Here is a 27353-nt window from a genome sequence, read left to right on the forward strand (position 1 = left end):
GCGGGAAGGGTGGTTTTTCCAACCACACAGAGCACAAACTAATGCACGCAGAAACAAACTTGCCCCAAGCGACTCGCGCGTCAGAGCAGCCCCGCAGGCAGGTCCCCCGCATCCGGCTGCTCCTGGGCCAGGCGTGATGCTCCCCCCTCTCGCCTCTTCTCCATCTCCGACCGCGGGACACGCTCTGCCTGCAAAAATACCCCAAGCAGCCAGTCTGAGGGGTTTCACCTTGGCATGTAGCATGGCTTAAACTCAGCTCTGTGGGGATAATTCTCCCTAAGGAGAAAACGCATCTGTGGCAGCTCCAGCCACCACGTAGGGCATGGTTTTAGCGCTCATCCCACGTCCCTCCAGGCACTCCCGCTGCATTTTTCCTCTTCCTACCAAGCAAGCCCGACATCCTCCTCCACCCCCCCGCGCTCGCGAAGGCAGCCAGCCAGCCTTTTTAGCGTTCAGCACTCGTTGCTCCGGAGCAATTGCAGCTGCCGAGGAGCCAAACTCGGTGGCTGCGAGTATGTTGGTCCAGCGTCCCCCCCCATCCCCGACCGTCATTTGATTTGTCCTAAGGGATAACCGCTGACTGGGGTGGCGTCTCCAAGCCGATCCTTTGCTGATAAGCCTGGTGCCGAGTCTTCAGCGTGAAGACAAAAGAGGAGTTTTCTCTTCCCAGTAGGATTTTCTGCTTTGAATGACAGAGAAAGGGGGAAAACCAAACCGCTTGGCGCTCCTTGCGGGCGAGACGTTTCAGAGGCTCCTTTCCCCCTTCCGCGTGCTGGGACACAATGGAGCTTTTCAAGCTGAGTTTCAGTTGCATTTGCCTCCTTCCTTGGCTTGAGGGTAAGTTTTTCTTCCTTCGTGGTAGCCAAACAGTGGGCAGCTATCTGCCTCCTGGATTTTAATCCGTTTTCCTGCTGAAGTGGTTGTCTGACCACGAAGCTCTGCATCCACTCACTGTAAAACACATGCCTGCAGGTGCATTTCAAGGCAGCATTTAAAACGGGTTAAACGCAGATGTACAGGGCAGTGAGGAGCAGGCTAGTGGGTCACTGGATGAGCTTATCCAGGGAAACAGTGGCATCCTCACAGCTGGTTTTTAAAAAATCAGGAGCAGGTAAATAAATCTGCTCTGCAGGAGAGGCATGTGCAGAGCAACTTCCCAAGCAAGTCTCTCCCACCCCGGCCCAGTGGTTCCTTCCCAGGCAGTTGCAGACGGAGGTGCGTGGGCATACAGCGTGCTGACGGTGGTGCAACCCTGCCAGTGGGTGCTGGGAGAGGGGTTTCCGCCAAGGGAGGGCGGTGGGAGTAGGGAGAATGGACCCCATTGCTTTAGTCCTGCCCCTGCGCCTGGTGGGTGGCTTCCCCGCGTGCTTCGGACCCTCGTTGTGGAAAACGTTATCGGTAGAAGCGGGACGCGCTCGGGAGGTGTGGAGCCTGCCCTACTCGTCGTGGCGGAGCAAACTTCCACGCGGCTCGTTTTAATCTTTGAGTGCATGGCAGAGCTGTGTGCTGAGATAGCTCAAATCCTGTACGCTGCCCATACACGGGGGGATTTTTGAGTCCAGGCAGCCCTATATTTAACATGCACAGGTGAAAAGCAGAAATCCTGCCTAGCAATGTCCTGCAGAACCAGATCAGAGTTACAGGGGAACAGTCAGCCCCACAGTCCCAGCCATCCCACCATGGGCCACAGGCAGCATCTCTTTCTTTAAAAAAGAGAAAAAAAAACAAGATAATAAGCAATTCCCTTTTTTATTTTGTTGCTCTATCTGAGATTCCAGGTTCATGAAAGAGACTCACTGAAATAAATCCCTGAAGTGCTTCAAGGCTCATTCAGTCCCTGAAGCTGCAAGGATAGCAGATCTGCAGTTTTGCAGGTTAACAGCTCAGGTTTTCAGTGAGTTCCCTAGACCAAAGGACCATAACTATTTTGGCTGCAAACTGGAAGTTTATTCCCTAAAGATAAAGCACAGCCTGGCAGCTCTGATCGTAAAGCCTTTTACTTTCCGTTCCTCGCTCCCAGAAGTCTCTAAGTGCTTGTTCCCTATTCAACTGGTCTGCAGTTTGCTCTGCAGCCAAGTCAAAGGAGAGGTTTGCACTCACAGAGATTTCACTTTTGCTCCTTCTAGTGTTGTTTTTCTGCACTCTAAATCTCACTGATTGAAGTAATTCCAATGCATTAGATCTCTCTTCCTAAAAGCTCCAGACTTATGTATGTATTTCCCTGTGCTGGTGGGTGGTGAGGAAAGGTGCACATCTTGTAAAAGTCCCAGCTGGCCAGGTTAGGAACTGGAGCTGGCGCCATGGTGGGATGCCACGAGAGCAGGACAGCCACAGGGATCTTGCTCTGTCTTTTGGCTCTAATAAAGATCCTTGTCCAGTGTTAGAAAAAAAGCTGTTCTTCACTGTTGGCACACTAGTAAATTAAGTAGTGTCAAGGACCGCTCCCCAGCAAACCTCTTCTCCTTCACAGTGAAACGGCTTTGGAGCAATCACACAATCAACCACTGCATTTCAGCTAGGACAGTGATAAAACCACAGCTGTTTTGCAAGAAAGGAATTTTTCTCCCCAATATCTGGCAAGGCTCAAAACAAGCTCAAAGGCCAGAGAGCAAACGCATGCTTCGCCCTGTGGCTGACACCCCCTCCCCAGCCCCGTCCCCCCTGCCCTTTCCTGCCTGGGGCTGCCCTGCTGCAGGCAGGACAGAAGTGTTTGCTCTTCCTAGGCCTTAGAGGGTTCAGTTTCCTGCTGGCATAAAATCCTGGAATTGCCTAAGCTGATTCTGATAGTGGTTTCTTTGGAAATCCCCAGCCAGCAGGGAGGGGGATGAGGTGCTGTCTAAAGAAGCAGTAAGGTACAATGTGTTCTGGGAACCAAGCCTCGGGCATGAGCAGGATTTGTGCATGGACAAGCAGACAGGAGACTGCTGAAATAATACTACATTTAACCTCAGTATATGAGAGGACCCTCCAAGGAAGCCGAATGCAGCAGCCACACAGAAAAAGACCTCTCGATCCTCATGCACTGAGTTTAGGCGAACACTGGTGCTGCTCGGCTGCCCGGCCTGGAGCCCATAGCCCAGAAGAGCTGCCGTTCTCCTCCCTCACCCCTCGCTCCCCACACTTCAGAGGTCACCCAAAGCATCACACATGGAAGAGGCCAAGCACAGCTGATACTTCCCCTCCCAGCCTCCAATGATTTTCGACTTGGCGGATTTCCTGGCGCTGGTGTGTTTAGCTCTTCAGCGTCTTAGCAGATCTCCTCACTCTGCTTGCGCAGCCTCCCCTGCACGCATGCAGGCAGGAGCATCCGTGACAGTCGGTGGCAAGGACTTCCAGAACCATCCTTCTGTTGGATGCAGAGCCACCTCCTCCTGCTTGTTGTGAGCCTCCCCTTGGCACTTTGTGTCCTCTCTGGGAGGCCTCTGAGCAGTCAATCCTTGCCCATCCTCTCTGGCTTTTGTAGACTTGCCACCCCCCCCCCAGTTATCTTTTTCCCAGCCCAGCACATCCCAGGCAGAGGGATGCTCTCTACTTTGCTCTAGTTCTTCTCCTAGCAGCTGAGTTGCTTTTTGATCACTGCTGAGCACTGAGCCACTGTTTTCGTGGGATAATCTCTGACTGCCCCCAGCTCCCCTTCCTGAGATGTGATGGACAGCTCAGAGGCAGATGTTTCCTATGTGAGCCTCGGACTGGTTTTCCCCACGTGCATCAGGTTTGTGGTGATCTGCACTGACATCCTCTGCCTGTTTATCACCCTGTCGCTCGGGCTCGTGAGGCATTTCTGCAGCTCTTCCCCATCCCTGCTGGCCCACAGAGCATCATGGTGTTGGCCATTTCCCCATGTCACCTCAGAGCCCTTGCCTCAGTCACTAATGACGTAGCTACAGAGCAGCACCATCCCCGGGACCTCCTCCACGGTGAGAGCTGACTGGCCCCTCTCCCTTTCTGCTTCCCATCATTTAGCAAGGTGTTTATTCATGCCAAAAATCTCCCTTCTTTTCCTATGGCTGCTCTGCTACCTTCAAGGCCTTTGCTGAGAGACTTGGTCAAAAGTGGACTCTCTGTCAATGAGAACATGCCTCACAGTAACAGCGAAAGCGATGAGATCTTACTGGTCAACTGAAAGCAAGATATTCCTCAAGGAAACAGCAACGACCAGAAAAAAACACAGGCCAATGTGGTTGCCAGAAGCAGCATGTAGGCCTGTTTAGCCTGGAAAAGAGAAGACTGGGAGATGATCTCATCAATGTGTACAAGTATCTGAAGGGAGGGTGTCTAGAGGATGGGGCCAGACTCTTCTCCGTGGTGCCCAGCGACAGGACAAGAAGCAACAGGCACAAACCGAAACACAGGCACTTCCATCTGAACATGAGGAAAAACTTCTTTACTGTGAGGGTGACTGAGCACTGGCACAGGTCGCCCAGAGAGGTAGTGGAGTCTCCTTCCCTGGAGATATTCAAAACCCATCTGGATGCGATCCTAGGCAATGTGCTCTAGATGACTCTGCTTGAGCAGGGGGGTTGGACCAGATGATCTCCAGATGTCCCTTCCAACCTCAGCTATTCTGTGATTCTGTGAATGACTCCTCTCGCAGAGCCATGTTACTGAAAAGTAATCTGAGTGCAGACAAAAAAGTATTTGCAATCAGGTACTTGCACTGACAAGCCATTCACAATCTAGTTACTGGCAGTTACCAGTAGGTTTTGTTGACTTCTCTGCAATAAATGACACAGCTTGCTGAGAGCCAATCTGCTGTCCAAAGCGATGGAAATAGTGGGCCATAAAACAACAGCTGCCAGATAGCTGCTCACCCAGCCCCAGTTCTGCTTACTCTGATGGACCAGACTGGTAGATGCTTGTTTGCTAAACAACAGGAACTCACCAGGCTCCATTTAACACCGTATGCACATTGGCCACATCCACTGACCTGTCATGGAAACATGTGTCCACGTGTGTAACAGCAAGTAAGCATGATCATAGCCTCAGGGAGGATTGGAGCAAAATAAAACTAATGTTGGTTCCATTCAACATCCTGTTGTGCAAAGAAATACCTATTATCACTTCCTGCCATGCTGATCTTGGGCATAAAGTCAGGCAAAACAGACATGTTCTTGGCCTTGCTGGCATCCCCAGAAGTCCTCTGCCTTCGTTATCCTTGCACAGGGCTGGTGCAGTAGAAGTGTATATTTATCCTTTTGGACCTCAGGTTTTATTGATCAAATGTTGCAAGTGAATGCTGATGGGCAACGGGCGTGGTGGTATGCCGCTGAGTATTGCAATGAAAGCCATCCCAGGAGGACCACAGTCAGGGTGGCTGTGCGTTTCCATTCTTTGACATATTTTACCTCCATCTCATGAAAAGGTGAATATAAGAATGTGTCTGCACGGTAACAATCCCCAGGCTTAACTAATGACAGAGGTTTCCAGAACCTCTCAAAATGCTGATTTCCACCAGGAAACTTCCTATTACTCAGAGGCCAAAAGTTCTCAAAACTTTAGGACTGTCACTATAAGACAAATAGGAGCAACTGTGGGTAAAAAAAACAGTGGTGAAAATGAACATCTGATCACAGACTCTACAAATTAACTATCCCGTGTAGCAAGTTCAAGTGAAACGGTGAAAATAGAAACAACATCTGAATCCTTCTGCAGCTCTGGAGAAGAAATCCACATCATGAAATGTCCTGCAATCTGCAGAGATTTCTGAGACTCCCCTAAAAAGGTACAGTCTTGATTTGTCCTTTGTTAGTGGAAGTCACAAAGTGGAGGACAAATCTGGAAACTGATTCATAAGGTTGATTTTCAAATTGCCATACAAAAGGAGAATGAAGGCTCTGTTACTTTCCTCTCTTTATCACATTGCAGTGCAGCTTGTTGAAGGCCCAAATCATAATTCTATCCGATAGGACAATTTTCTCAGCCAAAATGCTTTAGAAGCAAAATAAACTCTCCTTTTGGAATGCCTGACCACGCTCTGCTTACTTGGCAAACAGTCTTTTGACTGTTCAGACTTCTCTCTGCGCCCCAATGTCAGGAAGTTCCCAAAAGCAGTTATGAGAAGAGCCATACTGTAAAATCATTATCAACTTTCCAAGCTCTTCTTGAGTTGAGTCCTTAATTCATGCTTCGTTGACTGCTATGAGTCAGACCTTCACCTGTGCAAACATGCAGGATTTTGATGCACCTATGGTGATTTGGACAACCTCCAGATTTAGATATTAATTACTCACTCTTGTGCTAGGACATGGGGAGCTTGTAGCCACTTCTGGAACTTCAGGGACCCTCACGCGGCTCCACAGCTCACACCTGGGATGATGCAAGCTTTGCATATGTCTGCACTTTGTGTGATGGCCACCTCTGTGGCTGTCCCTCTTCCCCCTTCCTCCCATCTATCTCTGCAGTGAGATCGCACCCTCTTCCTGCATCCTACTTTGCTGCAAAGGCGGTACAAGGCCAGCTCAGTGGCTGGAAAAGGAGCCGTGGGAGAATTATACTCACCTTAGTTCCCCTTCGCCTCAGTTAAGCTCACGTCGTTGTTGCTAGGGTGACAGTAAATCGAACCATAGTTGGTTTGCAAAATTTAGGAGAAGGCCTTAGTAAACCTTCCACTGACATTGTGGAAGGATCCAGTTTGATGGGGAAACTGCTGAGGAAGAAATCGTGTTTGGCATGTGTCCACTTTTCTTACTACCACTGCAACTTAATTACAGCCCTAAGTGGGCTTCCTCATAAACTAGAATTGCTAAACAAAAAGAGTGCCAGATTCAAAGAAGCATTGCTTCACTGCACACATCCGGACTTCCTGCATTTGACCAAAAGCATCTGCTCAGTCCAGCTCTCTCATGACCGCATGTGTCTTCCCATCTGCTTCTAAATTTCCTATCCCGTGGCTCTGGGCTGGTCTCCTGTGCAGAGAGGGGCTTGCGGCCTGGTTGTTGTAATGGCCACTGGACAGAAGGAGATCTTTTTAGTCCAACGAGCACAGACTGCCCTCCTAAGGAGTTATTGCTGGACAGCATTCAGAGTTGCTCCTGCTCTCTAATTGAAGACCTTGTTTGTCCATAACTGACAGGATCTCATGCTGCTCACTTGAGTGAATTAAATGCAACGTCCTATGACTGATCTTACTGGAGCAACATATCGCACCGAGCTCCTCCTAAGCAGGGAATTCTCCTACCTTAACTGGGCAGCTTCTCTCCTTCTACCAAGACATCTCCTAGTTTTTATCTGGTCCTGACCCTCTGCAGGCAGAGAAAACAGCCTGGCAGACCCCTGGGCCCAGGACCACACAGAAACAACTTCCTCCTGTTCAGAAGAAACATTTGGCTGCGTTTTTTGCTCATAGAGGGATATGGTAACTTCAGGCCATCGCAGAAAATTGCTCCAGCTGGTCACACGAAACTTCCTTCTGCTTCATTCAACATCTTTCTAGCCTGCCTGGTGTTGTAGAATCAATCACTAGGAAAGCCTCACTCTAAACTTAGTCCTGAATGTGAATCCTGGTAAGGGATCCAGAAAGATGGTGGTAGCTCTGCAATACTAGCAATGAGGGCAGGACGGTAGCTACTGTTAAATGCTGTGCTTGTCCAAAAGGAAGAGGGTCAGATCATCCATAGCAGGATAGGTAGCGGTGTTGTCCCCATTACCCTAATGTCCAAGCAGCTGGAGAGGACATTCCCCAGATTCTCCCGTTTGCTTCTTTGGGGCTGGGGCCATTTCTATTATGAGCTGGCATCTCTCATGGCTTCTGTGAGAGCTAGGACAGAGACCAAAATTGTTGGTAGGATCACTTGAGGGAACGGGAGTCTGCAAACCTTTCTTCCCACCTGATGCTCCTTGGACTGCAGCTGTAGTCCAACCTGACAGGAGACACCTATAGCCTGGGAGATCTGATGTACAAGGGTGAGCTTTGCAAGGAGACAAACATATGTGATGCTTACTAGAATGGTGGGGGTCGTTCTCCTCCTTAGAGAAGCTATGAGTCTACTGCAGCTGCAGATAGTGAATCTGGATTAACCTGAACAAGAAACTCTTTCGTTTGTCTTGCTGAAGTAGCTTTACTCAAACTCTGATAACAGGGTATGATACTGTTGGCTCAGAGGTTTTCCTGCCGTGGTGCATGTACCACTAGTGCTATGATCATTTGTGACGGAAGCAGCAGAGACAGCTTAGAGACATTCTTCTGAGTGGCTTTTACTGCTGCCTTGTGAGGACCTGCTGGAGATCCTGGCTCTGGCGCCTGCTTCCAGCTCCACAGCACCCATGGGAAATCAACTGCTGCACATCTGCCTCCAGAAGCCCGAGCAGGGCCAAGGCAAGAGGGTACTGAGACAGGGGCTGCTGTTGAGGCAGGTGCTCTGGGCAAGTGAGGGGATGGGGTCGGGAACTCCGCCTGTGGGGAAGAGAAAAATGGAAGAATAGAGAAAGTAAATGGGGGCATGCTGGAGGGCCTCAGGCTTGGAGTGGAGGGTAGGAGGGTGAGGTTATATGGACTGGCGTCCTCCCTCCAAGTGATGTGCAAGACAAGGGTGGAGGCAGGCGAGGGCATGCAGGTGGTTGGTGGGAGGATTTAGGAAGATGGGAGAGACGGGGCAGAAGAACATAGAGCAGGAAGCTGCCAGGACGATGGTTCCCAAGAAAAACCACCTTTGGGGCTCTCCTAGGCCTCAGGAGATCAGCTGCAAAGCATTCTGTCCGGGAAGGGCTGTGGCTGCCCCGGATGGGCGCCTGCCTTCAAGCACAGGTAAAAGGCAGGAAAGGGTAAAGTCCTAACTGTGACTCAGCAGTCATGTTCACCCTGCAGAAAAAAGCCACTTGGCAAGAGAAATTGAGCTAATTGAAGTATTTTGTGAAGACTTAGGGGGAGAGCAAAAGAGGCCAAAGGCAACAGTGAGGTTCCCGGGTGACATGTTCTGGGAACCCATCCTCGCTTGGCTCTGACTTATCCCTTCCCCCACAGAGCCTTTAAAGGGAGCGACCCAACCCCAAACTTCTCGCCAAACGGCCTTGATCGTGTCGTCACAGGCACTGCCTAGAAACGGCAGAAACATTCCCAGCTAGACTGGGATTACTGGTAACCAAGGCTTTCCTGGTGGCATTACCTTAATTAGGAACGTTCCTCGAGCTCTGCTCCTAATCCTGCAAGGAACAGTATGTCCCAGGGGTGTTCGTGCCACAGACAGGCAGGGGACTATATTTGCTTGTTTTCCTTTCTCATAACCAGACAAAGTGGCAGCATCACAGGACAAACCAGCTGGCATCAAGGGCCTTTGCTAGAAATTGTTTGTTTTGTTCCTAAAAATATGAGGAGGCCAAAATGTTCAACACGAGCAGCTTAAAGCAGGCATCTATTCAGGCTCTGAGGGTAAGGCTGGTATTTTTCAGAGGCACTGAGCCCACATCCCCAGGCCTACAGTGGGCTTTCTTCCCACCTCATTCTCTTATACAAAGTTAGATACCGTGCTCTGCTTGCTCCAGGATAATAGCTCCCAAATGTTAGGGCTGATGGCCTTATTTGCAGGGATACTGAGCATTGGGCCTGGGGGATGCTCAGCAGTGTAGGGAAGAAAGGTCCTTCAGTTTATGAATAAGGCTGTTCGGTGCCTGCTGTGTATCCCAAGGTAAATCTGCTTCCGCTTTCTCTGTGGCTGTACCACCGATGACTGCGTGGGGCACGCACAGTGATTGCTGTCAGTTATCTGTATCTAAGCATCATCAACCCATTTAGGTAGTAACCTCTCAATCTCAAGAGAGCAATAAAGTACAGGTAGAGGATCACAAATTCATATCACAGATAGAGGCTTGCATCTTGGCAAGTGACACACAACACAACAGCATCACAGGGAAATTCCCCCTGTTGACAGCAGGCCTTATGGACAGATCAACGTCACAAGAGGCAGCGCTGTCGGTAGGGAAGACACTGGCCCAAAACTTCAGAGGTGGAGGGTTATAGCCCCAGCTTTGCTGCCACCCTCCCATGTAATGTTGAACCAAGGAAAGTCTTGCTAGACCTCCGTTCCCAATCCTTAAAATGGTAGTTATGCTTCCAGACCTGTGACACAGTGTGAAGATAACATTTTATTAATAATTTGCTGCCATATGCTACTGAGGAGCAGTACAAACCTCAAAGAACAGCACTTGTGTTGCAGCGTTGAGCTTCCTCAGCTCACATGGATTTCCATCACAGACAGGCTACCTTGGATTTTCAGTGGGATGAGACTCTGAAAACTGAGACCTGCATAAAACCAAGAAGGCTAGTAGAAAGGGAGAGCCCAAAAAGGTAAAATGCTTGCAGGTAACATGTGGACGTGTAGTGATCGCAGGTAACATGCAGGGGATGTAGGGATTCTTTAAGGGGGAACATAAACCAGGGACTTTACGCAGACAGCAAAACACAAGCTTGCCCACCGGATCAAACAGTAAACCTTTTCAAAATTACAAAAAAACAAAAAAACCAAAATCAAAATGAACAGTCCTGTCCCAGCACAGAAAAGAAAAAGCAGCATAAATTCTGATGTGTTTAACGTCAACTCAAAATAAAGCATCTGGAAAAAAAGATTGTGGAGAAGCAAGTTAGAGGAAGCATAAAAAACTACTAATAGAAATATTTCCAAACAACTCTAAAGTAGGAATTCTGTGGGGGTAATGAGGCCAATAACTGATGCAAGTGTAAGAAGCGCAACTAAGGAAAGGCTGTGTAGAAAAGCTGAAAGATTTATTGGCATTGGTATTTACTTCAGACATGGTCAGGGAAGTCCTCAGACAGCAGCCACCCTTTACAGTCTGAAAAATGGTACCAAACAAAACTGCCAGTAGAAGTTTTAGAAAAAACAATTAAATCAGCTATGGCAAATAACAAGGCCCAGAGGGCGTGCATTCACGCTGAGTTAAAGGAAACCAAATGACATTTTTTTTGAACTTCTAAGAGGAATTCAAGCTATTGCCTAAAGCAGCTTCAGTATCAAAAGAAAAGGCAGGGGGGATTATGGCAACTATGTCAATCTTCAAAAGGGATCTTTGCATAATCTGGGGAAATACAGGTCACTAAGTTTGATTTTGACATCAGGTAAGTCAACAGAAACCACAACAGAGAACAGAATTAGCAGATACACAGATGGATATGAGAAAAGTTAATACAGCTTTTGTAGAGGGAACGCCTGACTCATCTGTGATGGCATCAACGAGCTCATCATCTATGTGGTGAGCTGATCTGGATCTTGTGCTTGGATTTGCGAAAGGCTTTTGATAAGATTCATCCGCCAAGGCCCTTAATAAACTCAATTCTCACGGAATACAAGAGAGATTTCTCCCATGGGCTGATAAGTGGTTAAAGACAAAAAACAAAGAGATGGAATAAATAGACAATGATCACAAACAGTGGGAAGGTATCAGCAGGTGCCCATAAAGATTAGAGCTGTTTGACAGCGATCTTGAAGAAACGTGTGAATAATGAAGTAATAAAGCTTGCTCATGACAAAGTTTTTTCTGCAAATCCTGGATTCTGGGTCCTAAAAAAGAAAAGACAAGCCAGGGCAGACTAGGAAAGTGTATTTGTGCCTTTGCATTATCTAGAGATGATGTGAGATTATGCAGGAGACAGACCTCCTGCTTGTGGAACCAGGCAGTAACATGACTTTGAGATAGAAATTCAGTCCTAAAGTGCATTAAACAGCAATTCACACAGCCTTTACTACGTGGTAAACAGGACTGGACTCACGAGCTGCTCAGCGATCCTGCAGAAACTTCCTTTCCGTTCAGGCATACCAGATTGGCAGGAATTGCCTAGGCCATTGGATCAACAGGGCTCCGTAGCGCAGTATCCCAGCACCGACACACCCATCCTCACCTCATCTCCGTCCAGCGGAGGAGTTGCACAGTGAATTCTGGTTGCCTCTCCCTGCGCATTCGGGCCCGACCAGAAAGTCCCGAGCTGTTTCTGATCTAACGACCACCAGGCCCTATTAGTCTAGTAGATCCCTAGGATTTCCTGAGAGAAAACATGGGAGCTCTTTTAAGCTATTGTTTTTATCCTTGTTATTGTGTTCCGGCTTCTGTTTACACTGTCATTAGTTTTTTCAGGTACTGAGCCAAAGATATGCTGCCAGGGAAAAGTATTGTTCTTTGCTGTGGGAGGGGAAATTCTGCAGGAATAGACGTTTAGATAAGCATCACTGTTCTTGTCCAACGTCGTTTTTCAGGCTTCTTCTACTCACTGCACTCAACATGGTGTGCTGATGGTGCTCTTCAAAATGTGACTCTTGGGGGGAAAAGAGGAAAAAATGTCACTACAACAGCTGAAAGTTAGTCATGTTTTAACTGTAATTAAAACTGAAAGGTTTCTCAGAATGTGGTAGAAACTTGACTCATTTATTTCTATTCCTCTGTGTAAATTAGGCACAAGATATACAACAGACGGTACATCTGTGTCAGTGACATATGGTTTAGCATTTAATATTTTGTTCAGTTTGTTCACATGCCACACCCATTGATTTTGCAATGAAAACGGATGCAATTTTCCAGCTAACAGGATGATATCCATCCCAAGTCATCAAAGACTTTAGGCCTCACTGCTATCAAAAGCAACAAGCAACTAAGAAATTGCTTCACACTGTGTGTCCATTGTGGGATGAGTATAGGGTCTCTCTTACGAAGCGATTCTTTAAATATGGTACCTTCATGCCTGAGGGTTACAGACCAGTGTCAGATGTATTAAACCCAAGTTTACTTCAATACTTATGCAAGTCAAACTAGTCAAGCACGTCCAGACTTCTGAAGGGGCATGGTTTTATCCCCAATGTTGCTGTAATATCACAAGAAGCCACCTAATGGAAAGAGTAGCCCAAGTTGGCCTACTTGGTGACCTAGAGAAGCATTTGGGGATTTCAGGAATTTCAATTATCTTTTCATAAGAAAGATTTGATCCAGATTGGGGTTCAAGGGGGAACAAACCATCTGACTACTTTGGAGGGAGAGAAGGATGGGTACTTATTTAAAGCTTTAGCTGGTTGAAATGTTGTATTAAATATTATAGACAGCTATTTCATAAAAGTACAGTCTTTCAAAGACAGTGAATTTTTCCCCATTAGTCATATGAGTTAGTCATAGTTACTTATCTCTAGCATTGTTCCTGGTTACTTGTGCACTGTATACTATAAAGAAATGTAATTCTGGGAAATTAGGAGGGCATGGGAAATGACTGTCTAGGCATGGTCCTATAAAGGACTGGTGGGTTAAGTCTCCCCTTCCCCTGGGCGTGTACTACATCACATGCTCGGAAGATGTGTTTGCCGTGGACATGTACAGTACTAAACCGTGCTCTGATTGTATCGTAGTATCAGAGGGGCAAGGCTTCCTCATAAAGAACACCCGGCTGGAAAAGTGCATTCACATCTCTCACCACGAGCCTGACAGCATCGGCCTGACTGACTGCAAGCTGCACTCCCAGCAGCAGCAGTGGAGCTGGAACCCCACCACCAAGACCATCGTCAGCCTTAAAACGAAGCAGTGCTTGTCGGCCCACAAGACGCACAAGTATGTGCTGGCCAAGTTGGAGCCCTGTGGGGCCTGGGAACGCCAAGCGTGGGCCTGCAGCAAGAAGGGACACTTGACTTTGCAAAGCCTGGGCTTCCACCTCAGCACCAAGGAAGGAGGCCATAAGGTCTTTGTCTCAAGGGAGAAGGACAAGTACAGTAAGTGGAAGACTTTAGCAGATGAAACCATCTGTGCTGCTGCCCGGATGGCAGCTGCGAGGCCTGGTGAACCAACACAAGAAGCTGTAGACAGACTGGTCTGGATATATGAAAGTAAGATGACGTAGATTAAGCAACTGATAACATCTAACCTTAGGTGTCATCATCACCTAGAAGCCACCTAACACCAGGCTTGCTTTCATCATCCTAACTCATGGTCACTTTGGCCAAGTCTGGAGGGATACTGAATGGTTCAAAGCCAGCCTGACTACACTTCTGTACCACCAGCTTCCAGTAGCTGCTGTTCAGTGTTTTGCAGAAAGCATGCAGCATCTTACTGGGTCAGGCTTCTAAACCTTAGCTGCAAGTCTGATGACAGGCAAAAGTAAAATATTTTGGAAAGCTGGTCTGAATCAGTGCCCAAAGCTAAGAGTTGTTTGAATGGCTGGAGAGTCCTAACTCCAAGACAGCTGAGGTGGAAGTGTCATGCGTTAGGCATCTATACTTTGAAGGGGCTTTTTCAGACTTTACACTTCTGGATATCGTTCAAAGTAACAAGAAAACTAGAGGCAGCTGAGAATCTTTTTTAAACTAATATGAATTACTGAGGAGCTGCTATATTTGACAAGAGAAATCCTTGCTTCAGTTTGAGCAACACATTAGAGTTATCTCCTACCAGACTCAGATAGCACTCCCATCACTAATTAAACCACAGTTCTAACCTTCACCCCATGCTCTCATGCTCTTCAAAACTGAGCGTCGTTCCTGATCCCTGACGTAACTGTGAAGTGGCCAGTGAATGCAGCAAGCGTTGGGAGGTGGTTTAAGTATTGCCCTCTCTTTGCATTAAGAAAGCCCAAAACTTGACATCAAAAGTTCATAAATCCTGGGGATTATTTCAAGGCTACGGCCTCATCTGCTAAAAAGAATCAAAGCTCCGCCTTCATGAGCATTCCCTATCCTCTGCCTAAACTGGATGCAAAAAAGAGGCAGAAACCCTGGCCCTAACATAGCCTTAGGCATTTGACACCGGGCTAACTCCTAACATCAGACATTTGGCGTAGTCATTGGACCAAGACGAGACTGTCGTCATTGGTAAGATGGCCAGTGAAGCCCACTGCAGATAACTGACAATTCATGATCCAGTCTGATTCCTTCTTTCATTTGCTCCCTTATGACTTACAAACTGGGAGGTGGTTTCAGGACTTCTCTCATGAAGTTGTGTGCAGAACTAAGACCTGAAAAATCACGTTCAGTTCCTCCCCCCGTCCTCTGCTCTCCTCCCTTCTTCCACTCCAGGGCTCGGAAAAGAGCTGGCATTTGTAATGATTTTTCTGTTTGTCCATTTAGTAAGTGATGAGGTCCCAACCTTCCTGAAGGGAAAATATTTCCTTTACAAGAGGCTACTCCTTACATTAAGGCCTGATGGCCCCCATGAGATTTTTAGCTTTGCAAAAATGAGTAAAGAGACAATGTGATGAATCTACTTGGCATAAGCAGAAAGATTATGAGTATAAACTTTTGACACAAAGAAGTTATATCTAATTGGAAATAGGAGGAGATACAACAGCTTTTTTGGCTGCACCATGCAGACAAGATGGCCTTTTTACTCAGCTTCTCAATTAGTCAACTAGAAGGTTTACATGTAATTATCACAGACCAGTAATCACAAATGTTAGTGCTTGTGTAACATAAAGGTAAATAAAGCCAATAAAAATTAGACACTGTAATAGACTAGTTAAATATAGACTAGGAAATGCTTGGAACATTTAAGATATGGGGAAAAGGCATGTGAAAAGGGCATTTGCATTCCCCAAGGCAATGTTCCTGGCACACCAGTGCTCCCTTGGAGCCAGGCTCCACAAATAAGGCTGCAAGTGCAAACACAGAGCAGGCTTCGAACCAGGTTCTGCCAACTGCTGTGTGTTGTGCACACCGATAGCTTTCCTATCAACCTCATGGATCAGAATCTACTGGAGTGAACATATGCCGCTGAGCCTTTGGCGATCTCACTGCCTCTGGCAGTTTGCTGCCATATGGAAAAGCCTGCTTTGCTTTTGCCTAGAGCCTGTTCTACATGATCAGATCCTCTACAAATGCTCCAGGGGGGCTAGCTTTAAGCATTGCAGCAGCAGCATCTGCAGGACTGAGTGCAAACCCACCCAGAGACAGGTCATCTTCCTCCCTTCTTTACGCACTCCAACAATATCTACAGCAAAGCAGGTCTCTCTAACGAAGGGCTCCAACGACTTCTGAAGACTAACGACACTGTGCCAGCCCCGACCTTCTCAGCCAGCTTAAATGACTGTTTGAAATCTGGATTTCTCAAATACTCCATCAACAACTGCAGATACCTGAAACCATATTTACCTCACTCCCTTGCAAGAGACATGGACTATTTAACACCCATTTGAACACATTTCTTTATCTAACACCTGTGATGCTTAGCTATAGTTCTACTTGCCTCTTCCTCACACCTCATCCTTTAACCGCTGATACTGTGTTCGTATTTGGTAGACCATAATTGACCTTACCTACCACCAAAAAACAAGCTCCTGTCTGCCTGTGCGTTCAGTCTTGAGAAGTTTACTTTATCATCTTTGAAACTGGTGAGAAGGCAAGGCCCTTGACGCACAGGAGGTGATTGGTACTATGCTGAGTCCCGTTTGCCTTGCAGGGTACAGGACTAATACGGCAGGGCTGGGCTTCTGCCCTTGCGTACCCAGGATTCCGTACAAAAAGTAAGTGATAATCACACACATCTTTGCTCTGTTCCCTTCTCAGCTAAAACCATTGAGTCCTCAAAGACCCATGCTGCGGACAGGGAACCTTCCATGGGCTTGATCAACCCACCTCTGACTACCGAATTTAACAGTACAGCTTCTCCAGCGAAGACTAAACAGGCACACCTCCCAACAAACGAGGGTGAGCACTTTTCTGAACGCATATGTAACAACACCAGGAGGGAAAGTCTCAGGAACACCCAAGGATTACTCAGTTTTTTTTTCCAGGGGTGGTAAGTACCTGAGTACTTCTGAAGTACTTCCACACCCACTTCTGAGTGGTGAAGCTTGGAGGCTTCTCTCACTTAACAAGCTGAGGCATTTGCCCTGGGAAGCAATTTGGTGATATGGCAATAGTCTTAGCCTGGAGGTGCAGCCATCAGAAATTCTAGGAATAAAAAACTTCTGTGGCTGGGTGACACTGAGGAATGAGGAAGTTCACTTTCCCCTTCTACCTCAATACCAAGGGGCTCTGCGGTTACTGCGCATCCAAGAGGAACAGTGGGACCCGCTAATCCAAGTGTCTCTGTCTTTCCCCCAGATCCATCCCACAGTTACTCTAAAAAGCACCATGGAAATCGAGGGAAAAGCTCTGGGACCAGGCTTGGAGGTAGGTCCAAAGGTTAGCCAGAGGAGGAAGAGACCACGTGCATGAAGGTTCATCAGTGCCCCTAACCAATTGCAGGGTTACAGTCCTCTAGGTCCAGCTGAGGATGCACAGTGCTCAACAGGGAACAAGGGCACCAAATTACCTGTCTCAGAAATTCCTTGCTATGATCACACAGATCTCCCTGGGCCAGAGTACAAAAGTGAGCGAGAACATGCAAATGCTGCCCCAGTTCACTAGGAAAAACAGTGATATCCCCTACCGCTGGTGCAATCCCCCTGCCCTTCTGCTGCATATCAGAGTTCCAGAATGGAGAAGTATGGACAGTTGCTGTCTTCTGAGCAAGACAGAAAGCCCTCCCACGGCCATTTTCAATAGATGGATGCTCAGTGGAATAGAGCAACCACAATGTGTTGAACTTAAACAAAGTAATTTTCCTGCTCTACTGATGGAGCTGTTACTGCTGTTCTGCAGCTATATCAGAGGTGCTTTTTGCAGCTGTAACAGATATTGAATAAGAATGGGTATGGCAAATGCATGATTGTTTTATATATCCTGTCAGGCACCAACTGGAAGACAGCCATGCTAGTCCTCAGCCCCTTGGCATTCATACTGGGATTAATAATACTGACACTGAATGTTCATTACAACAAGTAAGTGAAGATGAAGGTTCTTTTGATTGGTCACCTCCCTGTCTGGCATTTCAGAATAAAGTCCTGATCTTGGTAGCCTCCCCACTCCCACACCTGAAATGTTTGTCTCTGACCAGCTGGTCATCTCCCCCCTTGATTTCTCCTCTCTGGCATCCTGTTTCTCCCTCCCACTTACTACCCCATCCAAATGCAGCTGCTAATGTTGGCTCCTTCTGCTCTACACCACTCAGATAATTTGGTTAAGGAAATTTGGGCGCTGCTGACCCAGTGCACATGCAGAAGCATCAAGCAGCAGGCAAATGCAGTTACACAGTCTCTTCTCCACTGTCCTAGGAAGAAGAAAATCCTCTCCGCTTTGAAGAGCTCCCCACATAGCAGCAGAGTTGACTTACGGGAGCAGCCTCCACCACCAAGAGGCCCACAGCCATACACTCCCCCGTCTCGCTCCCCTTCCTTGAGGCATGGGGAGATCCTCATTGAGTGGAAAGACGGGACTGTCACTCCTCTTTTTGATAATGCCAATTATCAAATGGACTAGCTCCAAAATAACTGAGCTGTTGTTTCCTACTGTGTTACTCTCCATTCTTTTCAACAGGAAGAGGGCCTCCTTAGAGAATTTTCTCCCTTGCCGTACCATTTTTGATAGGGAGTTGTAAGGGATGTCTCTTTTTTTTTTTTTTTTTAAACAGTCGAGAACAATCTCCCTGTGCAGCGCAAAGTTGAAGCAAACAGAACAGATTGTTTTGTTTGCATAGGCATACACTGCTTAGCTCTTGAAGAGCTAATTTAACCCATGACAAGACCCAGATTTAGCTAAATGAAGCTGAGCATCTTGTCAACTGCAACTGTCTGCTGCCCTGAAATTCTAGCGTTTTTGAGCATGCAAGAGAGTAATTCCTCTGAGACAAGGAATAAGGTGAAAGCACAAATCCTGGTGATCCTTAAATGCTTTTTAAGCTTAAAACTAGCTGCCAACAGACACAAAAAGTCATCAGTTATTTTGTCCATGAGAAAATGTAGCTAATAAGCACTGCCTTCGGGCCTCGAAGGTGAAAGTGTCTCCTCGAGATATCTGCCAACTGCCCCCCCACACTAAGTTATCATTTAAGGAATAGAAAGTCATTTTTCTAAATTAAACAGTTGCACTCTCCTCTCTGCAACACAGCAAGACTCCTGCTGACAGAGTATCTGTTTCACAAATTATTTCTATATTTAGGATGTATTAAACCTTATCATTAACACCCTCCCCTTTCCTTATGCGGAAGGGAGAGTAACGTCAGTGATACCTGCCAGTGACATTGTCTCGCCATTTTACACCAGTTTCAGTTTCTGATTTCCTATGGTCATATGCAATATTCAATGAACAGACATACTGCCCTGCATCTAGAGCAGTAAGACAGGATTATTATTTCTGGAAAGGAGTAATGCACTGTTTTCAGCCTTTGCATTTCCTCTTCTATGAGCATAATTATCCACCACCCATCACACCCAATCCTGATCTTTTCTCAGTGAAATTAGCAACATCTTAGTTCCTTCCTAAAATTCATGAATTTAGGCTTTCCTTCTCTCTGATCTTGTGACACTATAAACCATAAGCTGGGCTACAAATCAGGAATTACTTGGAGAAAGCAACGCTAATATCAGGAACTACTAGTATGAGCTACATCGATATATATGTTCAAAACTGCAAGGGAAACTATATCCTGACTTGTCCCTTAGCTCCAACTTGGATGACACTTTTCAGTTTACCTAACTGAATTTGTTAGGTAACTTCAGTGAAGCTCGGACTTTTCTACAGTTTGATTTTATTTAACCTAAGACAACAGTAAGATTTATAGGGAATTTAAACTCCGATATTTTTTTAAACATAGATCCACAGCCTAGTAAAAAGTTAACTGCCACAACATGGTATCATGACAAGAACATAGTCGATCTCAGGAAAGAAAATATAAACCTTACTAGTTCAGGACAAATTCACAAATGTTTTCCCCTAGCAGATTATTCCATAATTATTCACTGGAGGGTTTCCCCACACACCTTCCTTGGGAACACATTTTAGACCTGGACGAAGGCAGACGAAGAACTCCTTTTACACCAGTGACTGACACAAGCGTCATTCAGAATTGAATTCTGACCTTCCAGTGCTTCCACCTTTACACTTGGTGTATACTTTCATGAAGGTCAAGTTTCCAAATGTCTAAGCATCACTTTGCCCACAAAATTGGTGGAAATGCTTTCTGTACACAAATCCCTCAAGATGAGCATGCAGTACCTCGCCAGCCATCACAGTTACATCCCTCTTACCTTCTTCTACCACAATTTAGATGCCCATCCTTGAAATTTTGTCCATGGAGCACATTATCTAGTGATTCACAGCAGTTGCTACCCTTCAAAATGTTGATGCACTTTGGGAACACTATATTTGCAGTGCCATCAAAATGCACATACTCACTTGGAGTTCAGCTAATGCTGTGAAACCAGCAAGTGCTTATGTTCATTACTGCTGACTAGGCAGAACAGATGGCTTGATAATAACTCTAATTCATACTTAGTATGCAAATCTTGCTCAAACACAAAGGGAGTAACACCATTGCTTACAAAGCATTGATTAAATGGTAGGTTAAATAATAATAAGAAAAAAAGACAGTGAAGCAGCGTGGGCTTTTAACTATTTTCTCCCCTTCTTTTTACTGGTTCTTACTTTTTAAATAATTTCTCACTGGTTTATTTAGAATAGATACTAGAGACAAACTCACCAAGGTATGGACAGAGGAGGTGAGGCTGTCATTCCATCACTGGAGGAGTAAAAGACAAAGTAGCCAACTGTCCATCAGGAAAGACACTGAAACAGCTGATTCTCCCTTGGGGCAGTGGATGGACCAGTGGCAGGTGCCTTTCATCCTCTGCTTCTAGCAACCGGTTGAGAAGCATTCACTCAGCCTGCGCGCTCTTCGCTGTCTACTATGACCTGAATACAATGTTTTTAAACAGTGTTCATAAATCAAAATAAAACCTGTCTTTAAAGTGGAGGAGCACTGGAATAATTTTTTTTAAATACAAAACAGGGTGCGCAAGTGGGCTTTTATAAATTACTCTATAGGAGGGGAACACAGTGCTGAGCAAGACACCACTGCCACAGCGGTACTGACATTATCAATACATACAGCGCCAAATGATGGGTGCTGCATGTTTGGAGAGTTACATGATGCTAAACTGCAACCTGTACTTCTCAGCCCAGTTCTGCTGCATCTCTGGCATCGCCCTGCCTTGGGTCCTTTTCCAGGGACGGTATGATGCTGATGACACTGTTTCTTCACTCCAGCAGTGAGAAGGAAGACAGACTGGGAGCCTAATTTCTCATATACTTAGTTCCCTTGCAAGGGAACAAGTGCCTAGGCAACAACGGCTTGTGGAGACCAGGGGGAGAGGGGACACTTTTTTCCCCAAAAGCTTCTCAAAACTCAAAAAACAAGATTCCTGATCCAAAAGCGTTAATACTACCATCATGCTTTTTTGGTATTAAGGTACTGAAACATCCAAAAGATACCACCCATTACTATCAGAACATATATGATCACACAAAGCACTTACAAGCTCAACTCCCACTGATATGAAGGAAATTAATAGATATTCACAGGGGATCAGATGCAGGCGAGCTCACTAGTACCATCACAGGCTACTGTAATCATCCAGCATGATCAACCGCAGCACAGCAACGGCAATGCATATGAGCTTGCTGCTCACATGTGGGTACGGCCTGCAGCCACTGAAACCCTAATACTATCAAACTGATGCAAGACTGCATGTTAGCTTACATATTCGGTGCAGAAGCTGGGCCTCTAGGCAGCAAGAGAGTTCACTCTCCCAGCCCACAGAATAATGTATGGCCAACATTACTGATGCAAAAATAAAAAGCAAAGAAAGAAGATAACTTAAAATTTGCCTTTTAAATACTGTATATCAACTGTTTACTGAGTTTCCTTGGATGGAAACTGTTTTTATCACAGTAGATTATTGATGTACATACATGCATGATACAAACAACCAAGACCTGAAATGATAGGACAAGTTATTACAGCAAATCAATGGAGGACTTTATTTTTGCAGTAAACACTTGGTTATTAATTATCTCCATATGCTCATTTTCACAACTCTATAGTTCTCATCAGCAACTCAGGAGATGAGAAGCGTTTTGACTTTCAAAAAAGACCTATCGTTGCTCAGCACTTTGAAAAAAAAAAAGAAACAAGAAGTCTTTGTTGGCTGTGGTTTCAATTCAGACATCTCTGGCTTATGGATGAATCAGATGACTCTTTCCTGCATGAGCTAGAAAAAGCTAGGGGACACAAAAGCACAAGTTCTCTGAAAGCTCCAACTACTTTCACTGAATTTGTATAGATTAAAGGAGGAATGTACATTTATGCAGCCATCCAATACTATTCATAAAAAAAAAAAAAAGGCCATTTTTCTTTAAAAAAAGTTTCCCTTATCCTACGTAAAGCATTTATTTTCTGGAGCAGAGAAACTGATGCGCACCTTTCAGCATTGCTTGCATATCCTCATATTCTGCAAATCTGCAGGCATCCTCCAGCTTCAGCCACTGGAAAGCCTGGTGCTCCTCTGAAAGCTTAATTTCTGTGTTACAGTCCTTCATTTCTGCCAGCCAGTAAACGACGGTCTTGGGTTTGCCATTGACAAGGTAGTGCAGTTCCTTCTTATACCCCTCTATGAGGGTGAGCTGACTGGCCTGGAGGCCTGCCTCTTCCTGTGTTTCCCGCAAGGCTGTTTGAAGGTCATCCTCTCCTGGATCAACGTGGCCTGCCAAGAGAGGGAAAAATAAGTCTCCAAGTAGGAAACTTTTTTTTTTTTTCCAGTTGGCAATGAGGAAACATTGGTTTTGTATTAACTACTGTGCCCTCTCATCTCTGTCCCCCAAACTGAAACTGAGGAACAGAGATTGCATTTCAAGTAATTTTACATCTTGATTCCCTCTCTCTTGTGGCTTTTAGGATCTGTCTATCCCGCATCTTCTGAAATTACCAGTGGCCCGTCAGCACTAGAAATCTTATTTTCCCAGTACTCTTTTCTGGAGTACTCTGCACCCAGAACGCTCCAGCTCAGAGATCACATTTCAGGCCAAGAACTGTGAGCCTCATGAATCCTTTCCTTTAGCCAGCTAAAGGGGGATAACGCTGACCTACAAAAGTCCTAATCCTCTCTCAACTCTTCCCTCCCACAGAAACTTAAGACCCAATCCTGCAAAACTCTTACTTACACCAACAGCCCAGAAATAATGGGACCAAACACAAACAAATGCCATTTAAAGAGTGGATTTCAGGAAAAAGCCTTCAATCACTGGATTCAGCTCATAGGAGAAGAGCATTAGAGCAGTCTGAATACTGCTTTATAACCAAAAACTGAAAGTTGTCAGAGAACAGAACTAGGCTTCCCACATGCCTTCCTTATTCCAGTAGATCCTGAACTAGTAAGAAATTAATCATAGAGACAGAGCTACTTCAACTGGAGAAGCAAATTGAATCACTCATGTAAGGGAAAGGGGGGGGGGGACTGTCTCTGGGCACACTGTTAAAAGTGTTGCTGTACTTCGCCCTTGAAGCAGCTGCATTTTAATGGTGAATCAAATGGTCACGTACCCTGAACTGTCCTAGAAACCTTTAGATACAAAACTATGACATTAAAGAGATCAAAACCACCAATATTTTCTCCTATGTTAGGACATACAACAGTCTGGGGTACTTTCATTTCTCTCCCATAATCCCCTCTGAAATACAGCAAGCCTAAAAGCCAGTCCTTTCAGCAGCTGTGTAATTCTTCAGGGCGCTCCATTTCTCTTACGTTACTTAGAATGAGAGGTGCCATTACAAACAATGAACAAATATAGCATATCCCCAGCTGTTCATACTTCTGTTGAGAAAAGTCAGATTTGGTTTTCTCATGAAAGCTTCAGACAAACAGAAATAGAACAAGCCAGGCAAGACCTCAAAAAAGGAACATACAAGGAGTTAGGAAGTTTCAAAATTAAAAAAAGTTAGGCTTCACCTTTTCCCTGTTTTAACTCTGTTTTCTATGTACATGTCTGCAAGTGACCATGATTTCAGCAGAGAGACTAATCTTTCCTCAAATCCCAGATATCCAAAGCCACCCTTTAGAGCTAGAACCAGTGTACACAGGAATCCTATATCCCATTGCCAACAGGTCCCACTCACTTCTTTCCCTGTGTATCAGGAACTTTACAATGTGGTATCATCTCAAATGTAAAATACAGTTCAATTCCTGAAGACAGCTGTACAGAAAACAGCATCCGATGTTGCATATTGATATATTTGAGATCAAATGCGCTGAGGGTTTAAGTGAAAATATTTTTCCCTGAGGCTCAACACCGCAAGGCAAGCCGCCACCTTCTTTTCAACAATGTCAATATTTTCACAGCTGGGACTTAGACTAACAGTTGAGAAACAGAATCCACTCAGCCTTGCACAGCTGGATTACTTTTACAGTGTCAATAGGAAACACTCACAGAACACTCATGAATAGTAAATAATCATTTTTTTAAATGATAATCATGACCCATATTCATCAAGCATGTGATGAGCTGAGATAGTGAAGAAGTTGAAGGGCTGAGATCCTATTCCAGCTCAAAGAACACAAATGCACATCTCCTGTCCACCAGCAGAGGGAAAGGCAATCACTTCATCACACTCTTGCTAACCACAAGTCTAAGCTCAGCGAGCTTTAAGCTTTGTGTAATATGCCCTAATTTGTGGGAGAAAAGAACTGCTGACAGCACATCACACAGCACCTTCCAGGTCCACTAAGCACTAATTTGCACTAATGCTGTTCCAATATGCTGAGAAGGAAAATGAACCCTACATCCCCTTCCCATCAGGCTCAATTAGTGGCAATGTCACCATTCTAGGAGCTGAGATGAGGCTGATAAGTTCATTTGGGGGGGGTCCAAGCAGGTACAGTTTAATCCTATAAGGGTTGCAGCTGCTTAAGGCACTTTTACAGTATCAACAAACAGCTGAGGCTGTAAGTGGACTCGACCCCTCTGTGCTCTCACAGATTTGATAACTTCTTTATCATTCTGGCTCCTGACACGTTAAAATCCATGTCTGCATCATATACGTCATTGCATCACACAACCTGGGGCTGCCTTTGAAGGCCACTCAGAGAATATAGAATATAGAAATGCAATGGCTCATTCATTTACTACTTCAAAAACTGTATCAAGCAACCATTACATCTGTCATCATATGATGGCTTTTGCATTATTTTTGATCTATAAAACTAAGTCAAGATACAATCTTGACTGTCTGAGATGTGAGTAAAATGACTCATAGACATACAAGTGTGCTCGCTTGTCCACAACTACAGTATTCCCAGTGAACCTTTCCATAAGGAACTCTCTTCTTGCAACAAATAATCATGTCCCAGCCCATGTTTTTTTGGCTTTCCAGTAGCCTGTAAACTCTACTGCCTTAGCCCTTTGGTGAAGAGGGGAGAGGGAGAGGTTCGGAAAAATGTGTTCTTTCCTTTAATAGCAGGGCATAGTTGATACTATTTCTAGCTTTTTGCCAATCTGCAAATTCCTGTTTAAACACTGTCCATGTGCTATGCTTTCACAGCGCTCCATTTTACAAAACAAGAAGTAAAAACTAGGCAAAAAGCGAAAAGAAATCTCACATGGTAAGAAAAACAGCTTGCGAAGATCCACGAGGAATTTAAATTATTTCTGTGTTGTACTTTCCCCGGTACCAGAGCCACAACCAAATATTGGCTCTGCCGTGCATCTTTACAGACAAGGCACTGCTGTGGGCCTCGGGGTACTGCAAGGGCTTGTCATCAGCCTTGGGGTACTGCAAGGGCTTGCCATCTCTCCTTCAGGGCCTCACTGATGAGTGAGGACGGCTTGGGTGAAGATGGCTGATGAGGCTATTTCTCCTAGCTGTCTCTCCCATCTCTGCTACAGGTCTGTGTTCCTCTCTAATCATCTCCTGAATGATACCACCTTAAAGAAAGTCATTTTAAGGTAAATCATCACCAATTTCAGTTTGCCTTCTAATGTTGTGCCTCAAGATGTAACCATTCCGGTAAGTGGATCAAACACCCCTGCATCGACAAGAGCAGCATCTGCCAAAGGGTCAGATCTGAGAGGGAAGGTAATAACTTGTCTCACTCCCCAATTTTAGTTGGCTGCTGAATGTCCGTCAAAAGCTTCAGATATCTGAAGGAGCAGGACTGGCTGACTCCCCACCCCCCCCATCAAACCGTCATGCCCAATAGTTTATACAACTACAATTTGTAAAGAATTTGGGCCATAAAATTCCCCACTCTGCTGCTGAAAAAGCCTAGACCTGCTACAGTTAACTGATTAAACTGCCCTACAACGCTCACCATAGCGGTGTTCAACCAAAGGTCAGTCTGTAATCTTGCTAACACAAACAACGCTGAAGTATATTACCAGAACAAACATTACCTTTGGGTGGGGTCCAGTGATGGGTCCCATAGGACGTTTGAAGAAGGAGGTATTCGATATTGTCAGTGACCTTAGAAGGGGGTGCTGACTGCAGCCTCCTGTAGATTATCAAGCCACATGCTCTCACAGCCATGCTCCTCTGCTAACTGCAACAAGAACTGTGGAAGAGTGCAGAGCATCAAGCGTGAATAACAGGGGAGCTCAAACAGACAAGTTATATTTATCCAGAAAACGTATTTCAGTACGGATTAAAAATTATCCATTCCTTTGCAATTACTGCATAACTAAACTACACCTTAACAACCACCTTAAAAAGGTAAAAACGGAGCTTTTCCTTTTAAAAAGGGAAAGCAAGAACATATATAAAAGCCCGGATGCAAAAAAAAAAACCAAAAAGTATTCTCAGGAAGCTAGAAATACAACCTGCACGACACTTCTTCGCAGCTGATATGCTACAGATGACACTGCAGGCAGAGAAAACCATAAAGCAAAAGCAAAGGTTGCAATTAACGCTCTAAAACCTTTTTACAACTCTTTGTTTTGTCCTCCCCCCCATCCCCGGGCTGTTCCCTGAGACACGGTGACAACCCTTTTTCCCACTCGGGAAGCAGCAGCAGCAGCAGCACGGACAGTGCCCCCTCCCCGCAGCCTCCGCCACGGCAGCAGGAGGCCACCGGGCAGCGGAGACCCCAACACGGAAAAACCCACCCGCCGCCATAGCGGCCCCCGGCCCTCACCCTCACTAGCGGCCCTCGGCACCCGACTGGCAGCAGCCTCGGCCAATCACAGCCGGCGGAGCCACCCGTGGGCGGCACCTTCCGCCCTCCCTTCCCGCCTCTCTCCCCAGCCCCGCCCCTCTGCCGCCTCGGCGCCCTCGGATTGGTTCCTCCCCGCATGGCTCCGCCCCCTCCCCGCCTCTCCCTCTCCCCATTCGCTGGCTGCGGGCGCGAGCGTTTGAAGCGGGAAAGCCGCCGTTACCATGGGGACGCGGCCTAGTCGCCGCTGCCGCAGCCTGGGCGAGGGGCCGGCGCGCTCCGCGCCCGCCCTCCCTTCGCTCCAGCGGCGCCGCGGCCGGTGAGCGGCTCCGGGGGCCGCGGGCGGCGGCGGCGGCGATACCTACCC

At 46.2% G+C, this 27353-nt stretch overlaps 2 protein-coding genes across 10 annotated transcripts; one reads left to right on the forward strand and one right to left on the reverse strand.

Annotated features, from left to right (window-relative positions):
* The first annotated feature begins 167 nt into the window (after positions 1-167).
* Positions 168-20494, forward strand: LOC104152001 (uncharacterized). Its single transcript, XM_009687100.2, has 6 exons — positions 168-837; positions 13332-13802; positions 16473-16613; positions 17013-17081; positions 17641-17731; positions 18065-20494. Exons 1-6 carry the CDS (start codon positions 783-785, stop codon positions 18267-18269), a joined length of 1032 nt encoding a protein of 343 aa, XP_009685395.2. The 5' UTR covers positions 168-782; the 3' UTR covers positions 18270-20494.
* LOC104152002 (bis(5'-nucleosyl)-tetraphosphatase [asymmetrical]) lies at positions 10058-27090 on the reverse strand. 9 transcript variants are annotated; one of them, XR_011137280.1, is made up of 6 exons: positions 26940-26972; positions 26655-26695; positions 26232-26389; positions 22268-22549; positions 20488-20699; positions 10058-12256 (listed from the first exon to the last, which is right to left on the reverse strand). XR_011137280.1 is itself a non-coding variant. In XM_068924833.1 (5 exons), the coding sequence occupies exons 3-5, from the start codon at positions 26362-26364 to the stop codon at positions 12168-12170; spliced, it is 504 nt and encodes a 167-aa protein (XP_068780934.1). In that variant the 5' UTR covers positions 26365-26389; positions 26655-26695; positions 26940-26972; the 3' UTR covers positions 10058-12167. The 9 variants fall into 9 exon arrangements, 5 of the variants coding, with proteins under 5 accessions (XP_068780934.1, XP_068780932.1, XP_068780935.1 ...); XR_011137277.1 differs by lacking the exons at positions 20488-20699; positions 26655-26695 and having other exon boundaries at positions 10058-10234; positions 11717-12256; positions 26969-27090; XR_011137279.1 differs by lacking the exon at positions 26655-26695 and having other exon boundaries at positions 26969-27090.
* Between the last annotated feature and the right edge of the window lie 263 nt (positions 27091-27353).

The sequence above is a fragment of the Struthio camelus genome, chromosome W (genome assembly GCF_040807025.1).
Source record: "Struthio camelus isolate bStrCam1 chromosome W, bStrCam1.hap1, whole genome shotgun sequence".
Classification (NCBI taxonomy): Eukaryota; Metazoa; Chordata; class Aves; order Struthioniformes; family Struthionidae; genus Struthio; species Struthio camelus.